The sequence below is a fragment of the Salmo salar genome, chromosome ssa01 (assembly GCF_905237065.1).
Source record: "Salmo salar chromosome ssa01, Ssal_v3.1, whole genome shotgun sequence".
Lineage (NCBI taxonomy): Eukaryota > Metazoa > Chordata > Actinopteri > Salmoniformes > Salmonidae > Salmo > Salmo salar.
The window spans coordinates 73,833,140-73,851,125 of record NC_059442.1 but is presented as its reverse complement, the minus strand read 5'-3'; the positions used below and the strand labels follow the sequence as shown (position 1 = coordinate 73,851,125).

General features: G+C 42.8%; 1 protein-coding gene across 1 annotated transcript; it reads left to right on the top strand.

Moving 5' to 3' along the window:
* Positions 1–25: 25 nt before the first annotated feature.
* dnajb12a (DnaJ heat shock protein family (Hsp40) member B12a) lies at positions 26–8,955 on the top strand. The gene is made up of 9 exons (XM_014206435.2): positions 26–230; positions 822–978; positions 1,331–1,476; positions 5,651–5,830; positions 6,083–6,165; positions 6,921–7,030; positions 7,541–7,713; positions 7,959–8,102; positions 8,691–8,955. The coding sequence occupies exons 1-8, from the start codon at positions 98–100 to the stop codon at positions 8,078–8,080; spliced, it is 1,104 nt and encodes a 367-aa protein (XP_014061910.1). The 5' UTR covers positions 26–97; the 3' UTR covers positions 8,081–8,102; positions 8,691–8,955.
* Positions 8,956–17,986: the final 9,031 nt, after the last annotated feature.

Sequence of the window (17,986 nt, the reverse complement as noted above, 5' to 3'; positions counted from 1 at the left end):
TGACGTATTATTTAAGTTCCAACTTTTTTTAACCTTCCTGGTGACGCCATCATAGGGCGCCCAGCGGGCGAGTAAACAGACTAGTTCCGCTGTCGCGATGGAATCAAACAAGGACGAAGCTGAACGGTGTATAAAGATTTCTATAAGTGCGCTCAGTAATAACCAACCAGACAAAGCTAAGAGGTTTCTAGAAAAGGCACAGCGTTTGTTTCCAACCGATCAGGCAAAAAGTACGTTGATTATCTATTTTTATGCGTGCAGTATTTCCTGTCAGTTAGTGGTGGGCCAAAGTACACTCAAAACCAAATCTGCTAACTTTTAGCTAGCATGACATCGACCTCAGTTTTTGGAGTGGTGGTACTTGTAGTTCATTTTGTTATCAACAACTAATCTTTGTTATGGCATGTTGAGTGATTTCTCATGTTAATGATAAACATCTGAGATAGCTAATATTAGATAGCAAGCAAGCTAACAACAAGCCTGCTAACGTTAGCTACCGACCCCGTTAGCTCTCGAGAAACCCATACCCAGCCCACCTAAGGCGCTTGCATTACAGTACATGAATGGCCAGGCTAGCTAGTAACTACTTCCCTAACTTTCTTGCTTGTGATTTGCTGACACAGGTGGCACCACCAACATTGCTGTAACGTTACATAGTTACAAAATAGTGTTGTAGATCAAATGTAGGCCTTACTGTACTGTACGTCTTACATTTGCCTTAGTTATGGGGAGAGAAGTGTAAGTTATATGGCTGCAGTGACATGCCAACATTATCACTTATCATCTGCAGCTGTCCCGTAAACCTATTCCTATCCACCCAGGTTTACTAGAGTCCATCGAACAGAATAGGAAACCACCGGATGAAGAAGAGAGGCCTATGAATGGGGATGGTTCTGGAGTGAAACAACGTAGCCATGGTGATGAAGCCACAGACTCAGCCAAACCATACACATCAGATCAGCTGGATGCTGTTAAAAAGTATGTCTGTGTGTAGTTATTACTTTTAACAGAGCCAGAAGGAGTTCCCCCTAACCGCTGGTCCAGGATTTGGTATTTGTTTATCCTCGCTAATGGTGAAGGTTTGGAATCAGGATTGGGGTTGATTCAATTATCCTAGATCTGTGTTTAAGGGGAACATCTACTTTGTATACTTTGACAATTATAACCTCTGTCTAAATTATGTTTTAACGGGCATACTTTAGAATGATTCAGACAACCTGAGATTGTGCTACATGGTTCATTGTTTGTTTTCTTGCTCATTGCTCGACTAATTGGTTTGCTTCACTGTCTTGTTTACTTTCTCTTTGCTTCTCTTATGCCATGTGTGTAGAATAAAGAGTTGTAAAGACTACTATGAGATTCTGGGAGTTGAAAAGGATGCCGGGGAGGAGGACCTGAAGAAGTCCTACAGGAAACTGGCCCTGAAATTCCACCCCGATAAAAACCATGCTCCAGGAGCCACAGAGGCATTTAAAGGTAACCTCTGTTCTGGCAGTCAAAATTAGACTGCTTGCTAATAAGTACACAATGTCATATCTGAAGTATACCATCATGGCAAAGTATATTTAAAAACTTAACTGACTTTTTTCCCCTTTTTTTCTCACCTTTATTTAACCAGGTAGGCCAGTTGAGAACAAGTTCTCATTTATAACTGCGACCTGGCCAAGATAAAGCAAAGCAGTGTGACAAAAACAACAACACAGAGTTACACAAAAACAAACGTACAGTCAATAACACAATCGAAAAATCTATGCACAGTGTGTGCAAATGTAGAAGAGTAGGGATGTAAGGCAATAAATAGGCCATAGAGGCCAGTGAAATATACCTGCTGGAGCGTGTGCTACGGGTGGGTGTTGCTATGGTGACCAGTGAGCTGAGATAAGGCGGGGCTTTACCTAGCAAAGACTTATAGATGACCTGGAGCCAGTGGGTTTGGCGACGAATATGTAGTGGGGGCCAGCTAACGAGAGCATACAGGTCGCAGTGGTGGGTAGTATATGGTGCTTTTGTGACAAAACGGATGGCACTGTGATAGACTACATCCAGTTTGCTGAGTAGAGTGTTGGAGGCTATTTTGAAAAATGACATTGCCGAAGTCAAGGATCGGTAGGATAGTCAGTTTTACGAGGATATGTTTGGCAGCATGAGTGAAGGAGGCTTTGTTGCGAAATAGGAAGCCAATTCTAGATTTAATTTTGGATTGGAGATGCTTAATTTGAGTCTGGAAGGAGAGTTTACAGTCTAACCAGACACCTAGGTATTTGTAGTTGTCCACATATTCTAGGTCAGAACCATCCAGAGTAGTGATGCTAGTCGGGCGGGAGGGTGCAGGCAGCAATCGGTTGAAGAGCATGCACTTAGTTTTACCAGCATTTATAAGCAGTTGGAGGCCACAGATGGAGTGTTGTATGGCGTTGAAGCTCGTTTGGAGGTTTGTTAGCACAGTGTCCAAAGAAGGGCCAGATGTATACAGAATGGTGTCGTCTGCGTAGAGGTGGATCAGAGAATCACCAGCAGCAAGAGCAACATCATTGATGTATACAGAGAAGAGAGTCGGCCTGAGAATTGAACCCTGTGGCACCCCCATAGAGACTGCCAGAGGTCCGGACAACAGGCCCTCCGATTTGACACACTGAACTCTATCTGTGAAGTAGTTGGTGAACCAGGCGAGGCAGTCATTTGAGAAGCCAAGGCTATTGAGTCTGCCGATAAGAATGCGGTGATTGACAGAGTCGAAAGCCTTGGCCAGGTCGATGAAGACAGCTGCACAGTACTGTCTTTTATTGATGACGGTTATGATATCGTTTAGGACCTTGTGTGACTGAGGTGCACCCATGACCAGCTCAGAAATCAGATTGCATAGTGGAGAAGGCACGGTGGGATTCAAAGTGGTCGGTGATCTGTTTGTTAACTTGGCTTTCGAAGATTTTAGAAAGGCAGGGCAGGATGGATATAGGTCTGTAACAGTTTGGGTCTAGAGTGTCTCCCGCTTTGAAGAGGGGGATGACCGCAGCAGTTTTCCAATCTTTGGGGATCTCAGACGATACGAAAGAGAGGTTGAACAGGCTAGTAATAGGGGTTGCAACAATTTTGGTGGATAATTTTAGAAAGAGAGGGTCCAGATTGTCTAGCCCAGCTGATCTGTAGGAATCCAGCTTTTGCCGCTCTTTCAGAACATCAGCTGTCTGGATTTGGGTGAAGGAGAAGTGTGGGGGGGGGCTTGAGCAAGTTGTTGCAGGGGGTGCTGAGATGTTGGTAGGGGTAGCCAGGTGGAAAGCATGGCCAGCCGTAGAAGAATGCTTATTGAAATGATCGATTATCGTAGATTTATCGTGGTGACATAGTTTCCTGTCCTCATATCCTCAGTGCAGTGGGCAGCTGGGAGGAGGTACTCTTATTCTCCATAGATTTTACAGTGTCCCAAAACCTTTTGGAATTAGTGCTACAGGAAGCACATTTCTGTTGGGAAAAGCTAGCCTTAGCTTTCCTAACTGACTGAGTATATTGGTTCCCGACTTCCCTGAAAAGTTGCATATTGCGGGGGCTATTCGATGCTAATGCAGAACGCCACAGGATGTTTTTGTGCTGGTCAATGGCAGTCAAGTCTGGGGTGAACCAAGGGCTATATCTGTTCTTAGTTCTACATTTTTTGAATGGGGCATGCTTATTTAAGATGGTGAGGAAAGCACTTTTGAAGAGCAACCAAGCATCCTCTACTGACGGGATGAGGTCAATATCCTTCCAGGATACCCGGGCCAGGTCGATTAGAAAGGTCTGCTTGCTGAAGTGTTTTAGGGAGCGTTTGACAGTGATGAGGGGTGGTTGTTTAACCGCAGACCAATTACACATGCAAGCAATGAGGCAGTGATCGCTGAGATCCTGGTTGAAGACAGCAGAGGTGTATTTAGAGGGCAAGTTGATCAGGATGATGTCTTAAGAGGGTGCCCATGGTTACGGATTTAGGGTTGTACCTGGTAGGTTCCTTGATAATTTGTGTGAGATTGAGGGCATCTAGCTTAGATTGTAGGACATCCGGGGTGTTAAGCATGTCACAGTTTAGGTCACCTAACAGTACGAACTCTGAAGATAGATGGGGGTCGATCAATTCTCATATGGTGTCCAGGGCACAGCTGGGGGCTGAAGGTGGTCTATAACAAGCGGCAACAGTGAGAGACTTGTTTCTGGAACGGTGAATTTTTAAAAGTAGAAGCTCGAATTGTTTGGGCACAGACCTGGATAGTATGACAGAACTCTGCAGGCTATCTCTGCAGTAGATTGCAACTCCGCCCCCTTTGGCAGTTCTGTCTTGTCGGAAAATGTTATAGCTGGGAATGAAAATTTCTGGATTTTTGGTGGCCTTCCTAAACCAGGATTCAGACACGGCTAGGACATCTGGGTTGGCGCAGTGTGCTAAAGCAGTGAATTAAACAAACTTAGGGAGGAGGCTTCTAATGTTAACATGCATGAAACCAAGGCTTTTACAGTTACAGAAGTCAACAAATGAGAGCGCCTGGGGAATGGGAGTGATGCTGGGGGCTGCAGGGCCAGGGTTAACCTCTACATCACCAGAGGAACAGAGGAGGAGTAGGATAAGGGTACGGCTAAAGGCTATAACAACTGGTCGTCTAGGGCGTTTGGAACAGAGAATAAAAGGAGCAGATTTCTGGGCGCGGAAGAATAGATTCAAGGCATAATGTACAGACAAGGGTATGGTAGGATGTGAGTACAGTGGAGGTAAACCTAGGCATTGAGTGACGATGAGAGAGGTTTTGTCTCTAGAGGCACCATTTAAGCCAAGGGAGGTCACCGCATGTGTGGGGGGTGGAACAAAAGGGCTAGCTAAGGCATATTGTGCAGGGCTGGAGCCTCTACAGTGAAATAACACAATCACTAACCAAAACAGCAATCGAAAAGGCATATTGACATTAGGGAGAGGCATGTGTAGCCGACTGATCATAGGGTCCAGTGAGTAGCTAGGCGAGCTGGAGACACGGTGATTCAGACAGCTAGCAGATGGGACGTCGCAACGGAAGAGCCTGTTGAAACCCCCTTGGACGGTTACGTCGGCAGACCAGTCGTGATGGATTGGCGGGGCTCCGCGTCGGCAGTAAAGGGTCCAGGCCAATTGGCAAAAGAGGTATTGTAGCCCAGGAATTGGCTGATGGATTTATAGCCACTCGGATAGCTGCTAGCTAGCTGCGATGATCCGGTGTAAAGGTTCAGAGCTTGCGGTAGAAATCTGGAGATGTGGTAGAGAAAAAGCAGTCCGATATGCTCTGGGTTGATATCGCGCTGTGCGGACTGGCAGGGATTGACCGTCTAAGGCTGGCTGATGTCCGAGTTAAGGGTGATGACCGCTATCAGTGGCTAACTAACTAGTAGCTAGTTAGCTGGCTAGCTCTGATGGGGGTTCTGGTTCTAAAGTATAAAAAATAGCAGATCCGTACCACATTGGGAGAGGCGGGTTGCAGGAGAGTATTTTCAGTCCGTAGATGGAAATTGGGTTATTGAGAGATTGAGATTAAAAATGTATACAAAATATATACGAAGAAAACGATATATACACGGGACGGGACAAGACAAAACAGACGTCTGACTTCTACGCCATCTTGGAACAATGGTTGTTGTGTTTTTTGTTGTTGTTCCCCAGCCATTGGCAATGCATACGCTGTACTCAGTAACACAGAGAAGCGGAGCCAGTATGACCAGTATGGTGAGGAGAGAGCTCACCCTACGAGACAACAGCACAGGCACCAACGCCATGACTTCGAAGCCGACATCTCGCCTGAGGACCTCTTCAACATGTTCTTTGGAGGAGGTTTCCCATCACGTGAGTCGTATTATTAATTAGGCACCAAACGAAAGAAAATGGACTGAAACAGGGAGGGACTTCCTGGATTTCCCCAATAAGAAAAGCACATTTTTGTTTTCTGTGGCAAAATGTTTTGAAACATAATCGGTTGCATGCCCTAAAGAACACAATCTTGGTTGTGGACAAAAATGTGGTCTAAATGATGTTCTGCTGGCCTGGATGTTTGGATGCTAATTGTTGTTTTATACTGTATGTTCTGCTCTCTTCCAGGTAATGTACATGTTTACAGAAACGGCGGAATGCAGTTTGGCCATCAGCATAGAGCAGGACCAGAGAGGAGAGAACAGCGGGATGTAAGAGAAATCTGTAGACTCCTTTTTGTTGATCAATGAACACATTTCTTACATCCTCACTTCATGACAGAATGAAGGGTGCTGACCATGACAATAGTCAAACTTATACAGTGTTTAGTTATCTAGCTTATTCTGTGACGTGTGTGCTGAATTCCAAATGGAATCACCCGACCTCAACCCAATTGAGATGGTTTGGGATGAGTTGGACCGCAGAGTGAAGGAAAAGCAGCCAACAAGTGCTCAGCATATGTGGGAACTCCATAAAGACTGTTGGAAAAGCATTCCGCAAGAAGCTGGTTGAGAAAATGCCAAAAGTGCAACGGGTGGCTACTTTGAAGTATCTAAAATATATTTTGATTTGTTTAACACTTCTTTTGGTTACTACATGATTCCATATGTGTTATTTGATAGTTTTGATGTCTTCACTATTATTCTACAATGTAGAAAATCGTAAAAATAAAGAAAAAACATTGAATGAGTAGGTATGTCCAAACTTTTGACTGGTACTGTATGTGCTGAATACTAAATCGACCTCTATCCCTAGAGACTTCATGTATATTTGAAAGCAATTGTTATAGTTCCAGTCAGGCAGGTTGAGGTTTTGCCAATCCTTTCAGGTCTGCATAAGCACCTAAAAGAAGGAGTAGGGGCTAGGAGTCAGTTTGGAATTCACACAGGGAGTGCTTGAGCAGGGTTGACTCTTATCTCACTCTCTTTCTCTCTCTGTATCTCTTTCTTTCTCTGTTCCCCTATAGGGAGGTTTTGCCCTGTTTGTCCAGCTGATGCCCATCCTCATCCTAATCTTCGTCTCCGCCCTCAGCCAGATGATGGTGACCCCTCCCCCCTACAGCCTTAGCCACCGCTCGTGAGTCTCAGTGTCCTCCTTTACACACTAACACTTCTACTACTCACTTATAAAATAGTTATACAAACTTCTATACAGCTCTGCTACTTAGTTATGATAGCAGTGTTTGACAGACGTGGTGGATCGTGACCCAGCATTTTCAGCTTGGAGTCACAGCTTCAGAATAGATTAAACGTTAGTTTTGTCACAAGGAAATTTGAAAGGCTTTAGTTGAGTCAGTGTAAAAAATAATATTGATGAACAACCTCTAAAGCATTTTTGGTTATCACTTTATCACATATAATATATTACATCTGAGAGTATCAGTTATTACAACATTAAATTATACATGTTTAGCCTTTCTTGTGCTCGTAATGGACCTGTGTGCCAAGATTTTGATTGTATGACTTAATTTACCCTTTTTTTCTTGGACCGGTAATTCTTTATGACATGATGTCACTTAGGAAGTTGAACCACCCTGTTTGTCACACTCTCACATCCTCTTTTGTCACTTCCTGTGCTGCGCTGCAGAGGTGCGGGCCACATCAACCGGAGGCAGACACAGACCCTGAAGGTGTCTTACTACGTAGGAGCTAGCTTCACCAAGGAGTACTCTGGAAAAGACCTAAGGAATGTGGAGAGGAGCGTGGAGGAAGACTACATCTCCAACCTCAGGAACAACTGCTGGAAGGAGAAGCAACAGAGTAAGTCACAGTCCAATGTTAACACAACACATGCAAAGTTGGTACCCTTTTCACAGTATCCTGCCATATCGTACTTTACAGTACTGGCTTGGCTATTTTCCTCTCACATTGCTCTCTCCTGCATTCCAGCAACTACTAACCAGGCCAATGCAGTGAAGTTATGCTGAAGTTAGCTATTTTTGATCATTTGCGTAATTATATTTTTCAATATCTTAGATACATTTGTGTGTGTTTTTGTCTTCCAGAGGAAGGCTTGCTGTACCGTGCTCGTTATTTCGGAGACTCTGACTTGTACCAAAGGGCTCAGCGGATGGGCACGCCTAGCTGCTCACGACTGTCTGAGATTCAGATCATGCTACATGGATAAGAACCCACAAACAAACAGAATGGTAAATTCGATATGATATCAATATCAATTGATACCGTTTTGACTTCGATATTGTTTGATATCGGTTTGATATCGATATGAGCAAGGCAAATCTTGATATTGGTTTATCCTTTCTATTAACCTAAGCTATTATGTAAAAAAAAAAAGCATACATGACTGTTCCTGCATGCACAAAACCTTCTCGCAGATGTTCTCACATGCTCTGAATATAGCATACTTAATTGCCTGCTGATGGGTTATCATTGACAGTGGATGGGCTTCCCATTGCATTCAAACTGGTTGATTAAGTTAGGCTCCCAGAACATTCACACCTGGCCCAATGGGCAACCAGTTGCCTAGACTTCACATAGCTGTGGAAGTGAAACGAAAAGTGAACTTTTACAGTTGCAATGTATTGTATTAAACCAATGTATATATTTTTTACTGATATAGATTTTCCATTATCGATGCCCATGATTAATCGTTATCCTATTTGATGTGTGCTTGCATGAATTGCTGCCTGTGTACTCTGATTTAAACCTCGATCTCAAAGGTTTTGCTGTTGGAGATCCATTTTATTAATTGCTCCATACTTATTTTTTCCCCTCAGATTATTTGGTACTTGAATCGAATGAGAAGAAATCAATATACAACGCCCTATTCAAGCCCACACAAAAATTGGAGCAGCAATTTGAGAGAAACTGCCTTAGATCCATATGGTGGGTTGCAGACAGATATGGCCTGTCGGGGGGGGGGGGACCCCTCTCTCTCTGCACACTCCTGTGGACAGTCTTAACTTCCTATAGAACTGTGAAACAAACGGACAAGGTGATGGCTGGTTTAAATACAAAAACACTTCAAGGCTGGCAGAACTAGACGGTGTCATGGTTTTTTGAAAACGAGAGATTAAATGTATTTTTGAATGGTGCAGTGCCTTCAGAAAGTATTAACACCCCTTGACTTTTCCACATTTTGTTGTGTTACAGCCTGAATTTAAAATGTGTTAAATATATATATTTTTGTCACTGGCCTACATGCAATACCCCATAATTATTATGTGGAATTATGTTTTTCAAAATGTTTACATTAATTACAAATGAAAAGCTGAAATGTCTTGAGTCAATAAGTATTCATCCCTTTTGTTATGGCAAGCCTAAATAAGGTCAGGTGTAAAAAGGTGCTTAACAAGTCACGTAATAGTGTCTAACATGATTTTTAATGATTTCCTCATCTCTGTACCCCACACATAAAATTATCTGTAAGGTCCCTTCAAACACAGATTCAACCACAAAAACCAGGGATGTTTTCCAATACATCGCAAGGGCACCTATTGGTAGATGGGTAGAAATAACATAGCAGACATTGAATATCCCGTAGAGGATGGTGAGGTTATTAATTACACTTTGGATGGTGTATCAATACACCCAGTCACTACAAAGATAGAGGTGACCTTCCTAACTCAGTTGCCGGAGAGGAAGGAAACTGCTCAGGGATTTCACCATGAAGCCAATGGTGACTTTAAAACAGTTACAGAGTTTAATGGCTGTCTGCAACAAGGCACTAAAGTTATACTTTAAAAAATGTGGCAAAGCAATTAACTTTTTGTCCTGAATACAAAGTCTTATGTTTGGGGCAAATCCAATACAGCACATTACTGAGTACCACTCTCCACATTTTCAAGCATAGTGGTGGCTGCATCATGTTATAGGTATGCTGGTAATTGTTGAGGACAGGAGTTTTTTTAGGATAAAAAAGAAATGGAATTGAGTTAAGCACAGGCAAAATTCTAGAGGATAACCTAATTCAGTCTGCTTTCCATCAGCCACTGGGAGGTGAATTCACCGTTCATAAGGACAATAACCTAAAACAGAAGGCCAAATCTACACTGGAGTTTCTAGCCAAAAAGTCAGTTAGTTCGAGTGGCCAAGTTTACAATTTTGACTTAAATCTGTTTGAAAATCTATGGCAAGACGTGGAAATGGTTGTCTAGCAATGATCAACAAACAATTTGACTGAGCTTGACGAATTTGAAAAAGATTAATGGGCAAATATTGTACAATCAAAGGTGTGCAAAGTTCTTTAGAGACTTACCCAGAAAGACTCACAGCTGCCAAAGGTGATTCTAACATGTATTGCCTCAGGTGTGTGAACACTAGATTTCTGTATTTAATTTTCAATAAATGTTTTCCCTTTCATTATGGTTTACTGTGTGTAGATGGACGAGAAAATGTTTTTATTTCATCAATTTTGAATTCAGGCTGTAACACAACAAAATGTGGAACAAGTCAAGGGGTATGCATCATTTATGAATGCACTGTATACTGCTAAAGCTGCTAAAATAGAGCTTCTTCCTTTTCCCTATTATGTTTTGATAAATATTTTGAAGAACCAACTCAAGGCCTTCTGTTATAGACATCTAAACCAATAATTTGTTTTATATATATATATATATAGTTCATACTTGTATATACTATACATCGTAATTTTTAACAACACAGTGTAGATGGCGTTAAGAAGCTAATGCCATTTACTATATAATTTAATGTACCCTGTGGATTTGCTTGTAGCCCGTTGGATTATGGAGATGACTATTGAAAATGATTGCACAAATGAAAATCTGTATTTATTAAAATTAAACACAAATCGGTCTCTTCCTTCCTAGTCACAATTATGACTTAATGTGGTGCCACTGAAATATTACAGAGACAAATATTTGATCCATTAACAAAGTACTTCATGTGGATATTTAATTACAAAAATAATGAATTTCTTTCTTCATTTTAAAGTTCTTGAAGGAAAGTACAAAAAGCAGTACAGGTTAACAGGTGAATATTCGAGTATCAAAGAAATATGTCTAATCAAATGCATGGTTTAAAAACAGCAGTTTTGCATTGTAATGCCCATATCTTACATTTGATTGTCACTACATGTCAATTGATGTGGAAAATCTGCCATTAACAAGATACAGTATGTTCCCTTAAACATTCAAATGTTTGTTTTAAGAATAAAAAATAAACTACATTTGATGCATAGTAAACATTGTTGCACAATATTTTCTTGCCCCACTATGGGAATAAAAATAGTATCCACTTCAGGGGTTTGGCTATACGATGTCCTTCAACATCCTCAAAAGTGGAGTGAGTTCTCTTTAGGTACATTGGTGACCACATTGGTACAGTATATCTGAATTCATTTCTGCTATCACACAGAGGAATACAAGGCTTATCTCACTGTAGTTGAGTCCTCAGTCCAGAGCTATAGCAAATACATATCAGACCAGAGTCAATCTATTGAGGTGCGCTTGATTTGCACTTTTGGGACCATTACATTGGTTCCATTGTACCGGGCAAACCAAACAAAGCACAGCATATTAAGTATATCAACGTATTATTAGACCCAAGTCTGATATATCTACTACACCTATAGCTCTGGCCATGTCAGCACTCTGATGAACTATACAGCTTTCTTTTGATAGCTCTGAACCTGGTACTGAGCCTGAGAGTGTGTGGGTGTCTCCCATTCTGCCTCTCGGGGGACCCAGGCCCTAAAGAGCCTCTGCAACTTGGGCCAAAACCCCCCCACCACCACCACCTCTGGCCGTAACACCAGGGGGATTTGGAAGCTAGGAACCAGGTTAGGGTCAACGATTATCTTCTCCACACTGCACAGTCATCACCTGAATTCTCTTTGTTGGTCCCCCTGCTCCACACACAGGTCAATGAGCGCCCTCTTCAGGCCGCAAGGCTCATTAGCCGCTAGATGGAGCAGCTCCTGGCTGATGTTGGGCAGGAGAAGATCTGGTAGGAATAGTGCAGGACAGTGTCTGTGGCATCAGAGAGGCTCTCAAAAATGGTCTGACTCCTACAGTGGGCTGTAGAAGAGACCACTGTCAGATTCTGATATCACAGAGATGTCTGTGACTGTTCCTGGAACAGAGAAGAAAACAATAGGGTTACTTTTAATTCATTGTACAGTGCTGTTACAATCAAACTTGGGATCAATTTCAAAATGAGATTTCATATGAAGCCTGTGGATAAGCAACTATTGGAAAACTACATGAAAATATTTTTGGCAAAAGTGTTATCCTTTTTAGATCTATTTTGAATTAATATTGGACTGACTATTGCTGCATAGCTTTTGTGTGATACATTATTTTGTAACTTTGTAGCAACCCTCCTAAATAAAGCAAAGACCGTACTCCTCACTCAGTGAGACAAAGGGCTGCAGCGCTACACACCAATTTCACTGTTGCTACCGCAATAATGGCGCCAGAGGAGATGGCTGCCATTTTACGGTCCTCTAACAAATTGTGCTATAGTGTGGTTTTTTACGTGTTATTTGTAACTTATTTTGTACAAAATGGTTCTGCCACAGTCTTATGACCAAAAAGAGCTTCTAGATATCAGGACAGCGATTACTCACACCGTACAGGAAGATTTTTTTCTTTAACAAGTCGGACGCAAAGGATTTACTCCAGATGCCCGACAAGGCCCTGATATTCGTCATTCATAGGAGAAAGAGACGGAGATATTGGGAACGTAGGTCGGGGTGCCTTGTAAGGATCCGACGGCGAGTGGGTAATCTGCCTTTACCATCGGTCCTATTAGCCAACGTACAATCATTGGATAATAAAATAGATGAACTACAAGCACGTATATCCTAACAACGGGACATTAAAAACTGTAATGTCTTATGTTTCACTGAGTCGTGGCCGAACGACGACATGAATAACATACAGCTGGTGGGTTTTACGTTTTTTCGGCAGGATAGAACAGATGCCTCTGGTAAGACAAGGTGTGGCGGTCTGTGTGTATTTGTAAACAACAGTTGGTGCACAAAATCTAAGGAAGTCTCAAGGTTTGCTCGCCTGTGGTAGAGTATCTCATGATAAGCTGTTTGTAACATTGTAGGTTCTGTCCCCCTCCTCGCCCCAACCTGGGCTCGAACCAGGGACCCTTGCACACATCAACAACTGACACCCCACGAAGCATCGTTACCCATCGCGCCACAGAAGCCACGGCCCTTGCAACGCAAGGGGAAACCCTACTTCAAGTCTCAGAGCGAGTGACGTCACTGATTGAAACGCTATTAGTGCGCACCACCGCTAACTAACTAGCCATTTCACATCCGTTACATGTAGACCACACCAATTACCAAGAGTTTTCATCTATATTTTTCATAGCTGTCTATTTACCACCACAAACTGATGCTGGCAATAGGAGTGCACTCAATGAGCTGTATACGGCCATAAGCAAACAGGAAAACGCTCATCCAGATGCGGCGCTCCTAGTGGCCGGGGACTTTAATGCAGGGAAACTTAAATCCGCTTGACCTAATTTCTACCAGCATGTTACATGGGAAAAGAACTCCAGACCACTTTTACTCCACACACAGAGACACGTACAAAGCTCTCCCTCGCCCTCCATTTGGTAAATCTGACCATAATTCTATCCTCTTGATTCCTGCTTACAAGTAAAAACTAAAGCAGGAAGCGCCAGTGACTCGGTCAATAAAAAAGTGGTCAGATGAAGCACATGCTAAGCTACAGGAATGTTTTGCTAGCACAGACTGGAATATGTTCTGGGATTCCTCCGATGGCATTGAGGAGTACAGCACATCAGTCATTGGCTTCATCAATAAGTGCCTCAATGACTTCGTCCCCACAGTGACTGTATGGATTACAGGCAACATTCGCACTGAGCTAAACGGTAGAGCTGCCGCTTTCAAGGTGCGGGACTCTAACCCGGAAGCTAATAAGAAATTCCTCTATGCCCTCCGACAAACCATCAAACAGGCAAAGCGTCAATACAGGACTATGATCAAATCGTACTACACTGGCTCCAACGCTCGTCGGATGTGGCAGTGCTTGCAAACTATTACAGACTACAAAGGGAAGCACAGCCAAGAGCTGCCCAGTTACACAAGCCTGCCAGACGAGCTAAATAACTTCTATGCTCGCTTCGTGACAAGTAACACTGAAACATGCATGTGAGCATCAGCTGTTCCGGACGACTGTGTGATCACACTCTCCGCAGCCGATGTGAGTAAAACCTTTAAACAGGTCAACATTCACAAGGCCGCAGGGCCGGATGGATTACCAGGACGTGTACTCCGAGCATGCGCTGACCAACTGGCAAGTATCTTCACTGACATTTTCAACCTCTCCCTGCTGAGTCTGTAATACCAAAGTGTTTCAAGCAGACCAACATAGTCCCTGTGCTCAAGAAATCAAATCAAACCAAAGTTTATTTGTCACGTGCGCCGAGTACAACAGGTGTAGACCTTACAGTGAAATGCTTACTTACAGGCTCTAACCAATAGTGCAAAAAAGGTGTTAGGAATAGGTAAGTAAAGAAATAAAACAACAGTAAAAAGACAGGCTATATACAGTAGTGAGGCTATAAAAGTAGCGAGGCTACATACAGACACCGGTTAGTGAGGCTGATTGAGGTAGTATGTATATGTAGATATAGTTAAAGTGACTATGCATATATGATGAACAGAGAGTAGCAGTAGCGTAAAAGAGGGGTTTGCGTGTGGTGGGTGGCGGGACACAATGCAGATAGCCCGGTTAGCCAATGTGCGGGAGCACTGGTTGCTCGGCCCAATTGAGGTAGTATGTACATGAATGTATAGTTAAAGTGACTATGCATATATGGGGGGGAACACAATGCAAATAGTCCGGGTAGCCATTTGATTACCTGTTCAGGAGTCTTATGGCTTAGGGGTAAAAACTGTTGAGAAGCCTTTTTGTCCTAGACTTGGAAACGTGTTGACTACCGACCCGTAGCACACACATCTGTAGCCATGAAGTGCTTTGAAAGGCTGGTCATGGCTCACATCAACACCATTATCCCAGAAACCCTAGACCCACTCCAATTTGCATACTGCATCAACAGATCCACAGATGATGCAATCTCTATTGCACTCCACACTGCCCTTTCCCACCTGGACAAAAATAACACCTATGTGAGAATGCTATTCATTGACTACAGCTCAGCGTTCAACACCACAGTGCCCTCGAAGCTCATCACTAAGCTAAGGACCCGAGGACTAAACACCTACCTCTGCAACTGGATCCTGGACTTCCTGACGGGCCGCCCCCAGGTGGTAAGGGTAGGTAACAACACATCCGCCACACTGATCCTCAACACGGGGGCCCCTCAGGGGTGTGTGCTCAGTCCCCTCCTGTACTCCCTGTTCACTCATGACTGCACAGCCAGGCACGACTCCAACACCATCAATACTTTGCAGATGACACAACAGTCATGGGCCTGATCATTGACAACAATGAGACAGCCTATAGGGAGGAGGTCAGAGACCTGACCGTGTGGTGCAAGGACAACAACCTCTCCCTAAATGTGATCAAGACAAAGGAGATGATTGTGGACTACAGGAAAAGGAGGACCGAGCACGCCCCCATTCTCATCGACAGGGCTGTAGTGGAGCAGGTTGAGAGCTTCAAGTTCCTTGGCGTCCACATCACCAACAAACTAACATGGTCCAAGCACACCAAGACAGTCGTGAAGAGGGCATGACTTAACCTATTCCCCCTCAGGAGACTAAAAAGATTTGGCATGGGTCCTGAGATCCTCAAAAGGTTTTACAGCTGCACCATCGAGAGCATCCTGACGAGTTGCATCGCTGCCTGGTATGGCAACTGCTCGGCCTCCGACCGCAAGGCACTACAGAGGGTAGTGCGTACGGCACAGGACATCACCGGGGCCAAGCTTCCTGCCATCCAGGACCTCTATACCAGGCAGTGTCAGAGGAAGGACCTAAAAATTGTCAAAGACCCCAGCCACCCTAGTCATAGACTGTTCTCTCTGCTACCGCACGGCAAGCGGTACCGGAGCGCCAAGTCTAGATCCAAGAGGCTTCCAAAAAGCTTCTACCCCCCAAGCCATAAGGCTCCTGAACATCCAATCAAATGGCTACCCAGACTATTGCATTCCCCCCCTTCTATACTGCTGCTACTCTCTGTTATTATCTATGCATAGTCACTTTAATAACTCTACCTACATGTATATATTACCTCGACACCAGTGCCCCACACATTGACTCTGTACCGACACCCTAAGTTTTTTTGTTGTTGCTATTTTCTTAAAACTGCATTGTTGGTTAAGGCCTTGTAGGTAAGCATTTCACTGTAAGGTACCTGTGTACCTGTTGTATTCGGTGCATTTGACAAATAAAATTGGATTTATTGAATTGAAAGAGCGCTTTTCATGACAACAAGGGCAACAATGTGTTCTATGTTAAGTTGTAACTTCATGGGAGTCACAGATCATCTGACAAAAGAAGTAAGATCCTTACATTTAATGACTGTTTCTGAAAATGATTTGGTTTGGGGAAAGTGTATAGGCTACAGTTTTTAAAAGATATTCTATTCACAGAGTCTCCTTCATTTGGTCCAGAGGGTCTTTGAATGGGGGATGTGTGTCCCTTCTATAGCACCAATGGTCTTTTGGTATAATCTGCGTGATGAATTAGGATATTTTTCATTTGTATTATGTTCCCTAGGTTTATTCATTTGAGATGAATAAAGCATCGCTGGCAGTCAACTGACCGCAGCCTACCGTACCTGCAATTCTGTAAAAGTCCTCCTTTATTATATGGACAGCTTTATGGCCAGGGAATGCAACAAAGACATTAAAAAATATCTTCAATACCAGGCAGACTTATTATGTCTCTACACACAGTTGCCTTGTGCTTTCCTACTGCTCAACTACACACTGCTCCATGCTCACAGGGAAATAAAATGCTGCCCAAATTCGCTCCATTCATTAAAATCACAATTTAATCATCACCCATCTAGTTTTGTGACTACCTGAACCTACCAATTGTTTTTAAAGTATTTAAACCAAACCATATGGATTTAAATGAAACATATTTGAAGGAACATGAAAAGGTGAATGTAAGAAGCGAACATAATTTCAAATAGGCTACATGTCATATTAAACATCATATAAACACTCTAAATAGGTCAGGAGCCAGACAGGCAGTCTAAGAAGGAACGAAAATGAATTATTTAGGCTATATTATTTAAATTATTTCAAGGCTATAACCTACAAAGAAATACATTGTAAAGCATTTGCCAGTGCGACACAATAGGCTGGTAGGGACATAAAGTGCTTAGTGGTTAAACTACATTTTGTTGTATTAAATCATTACAGTCTATAAATTGCACATATAGGCTGTGACTTACTTATAATTCATTTACAAATTAAACAAAAAATGACTTATTAGTGCATTTGAATTCATTTTAGAATTCATTTTTAGAAACAGGAGTTTGACCAGTCTGTAGCTTCAGGCTCATGCGATGGTGCCTGGAGACCTGGCCAGCAGCAGAGAATATCCTCTCCTCACCTGCAGAGCCACTGGGGATGCTAAACACCCTTTTGGCCACCCTTGCCAGGCTGGACAGAGATGCAGAGTTATTTATTTTGCTATAGGTAGGCCTAAAGTGTTTTAGGCAAAATAACCCAATCAAAACGTACAGCTCCTTAAACGTGGGAATATGCCAGGCCTATTGGGCCAAAATCAATTATGTTCTATTCTATAGATAACAGAACGAAAATGAACAAAACCTTAAAGAGATCAGATTTTTTGTTTATAAATACTTTGCTACAATGACACACTTAGTTATCTACTCACCTCGTTCCTTTCTTTTAGCATGTGCACGTAGCATGCTTTTGGGATACGTGTCTTTTCATATTCCACAATGGTTATTTATTTGTGAACACTAAATCACCGCACTCCCTCTCTTGCTCTTGGTCCTAATCTTTGAAAATCACCTTGATTTAGCACCTGTGTGTTTTATCAGTTTATTTATGAACATATTTAGGGAACTTCGTGACAGTAGCTAAAGCAAGGGGCTATAGCAGCACACAAGTAAATGCATGC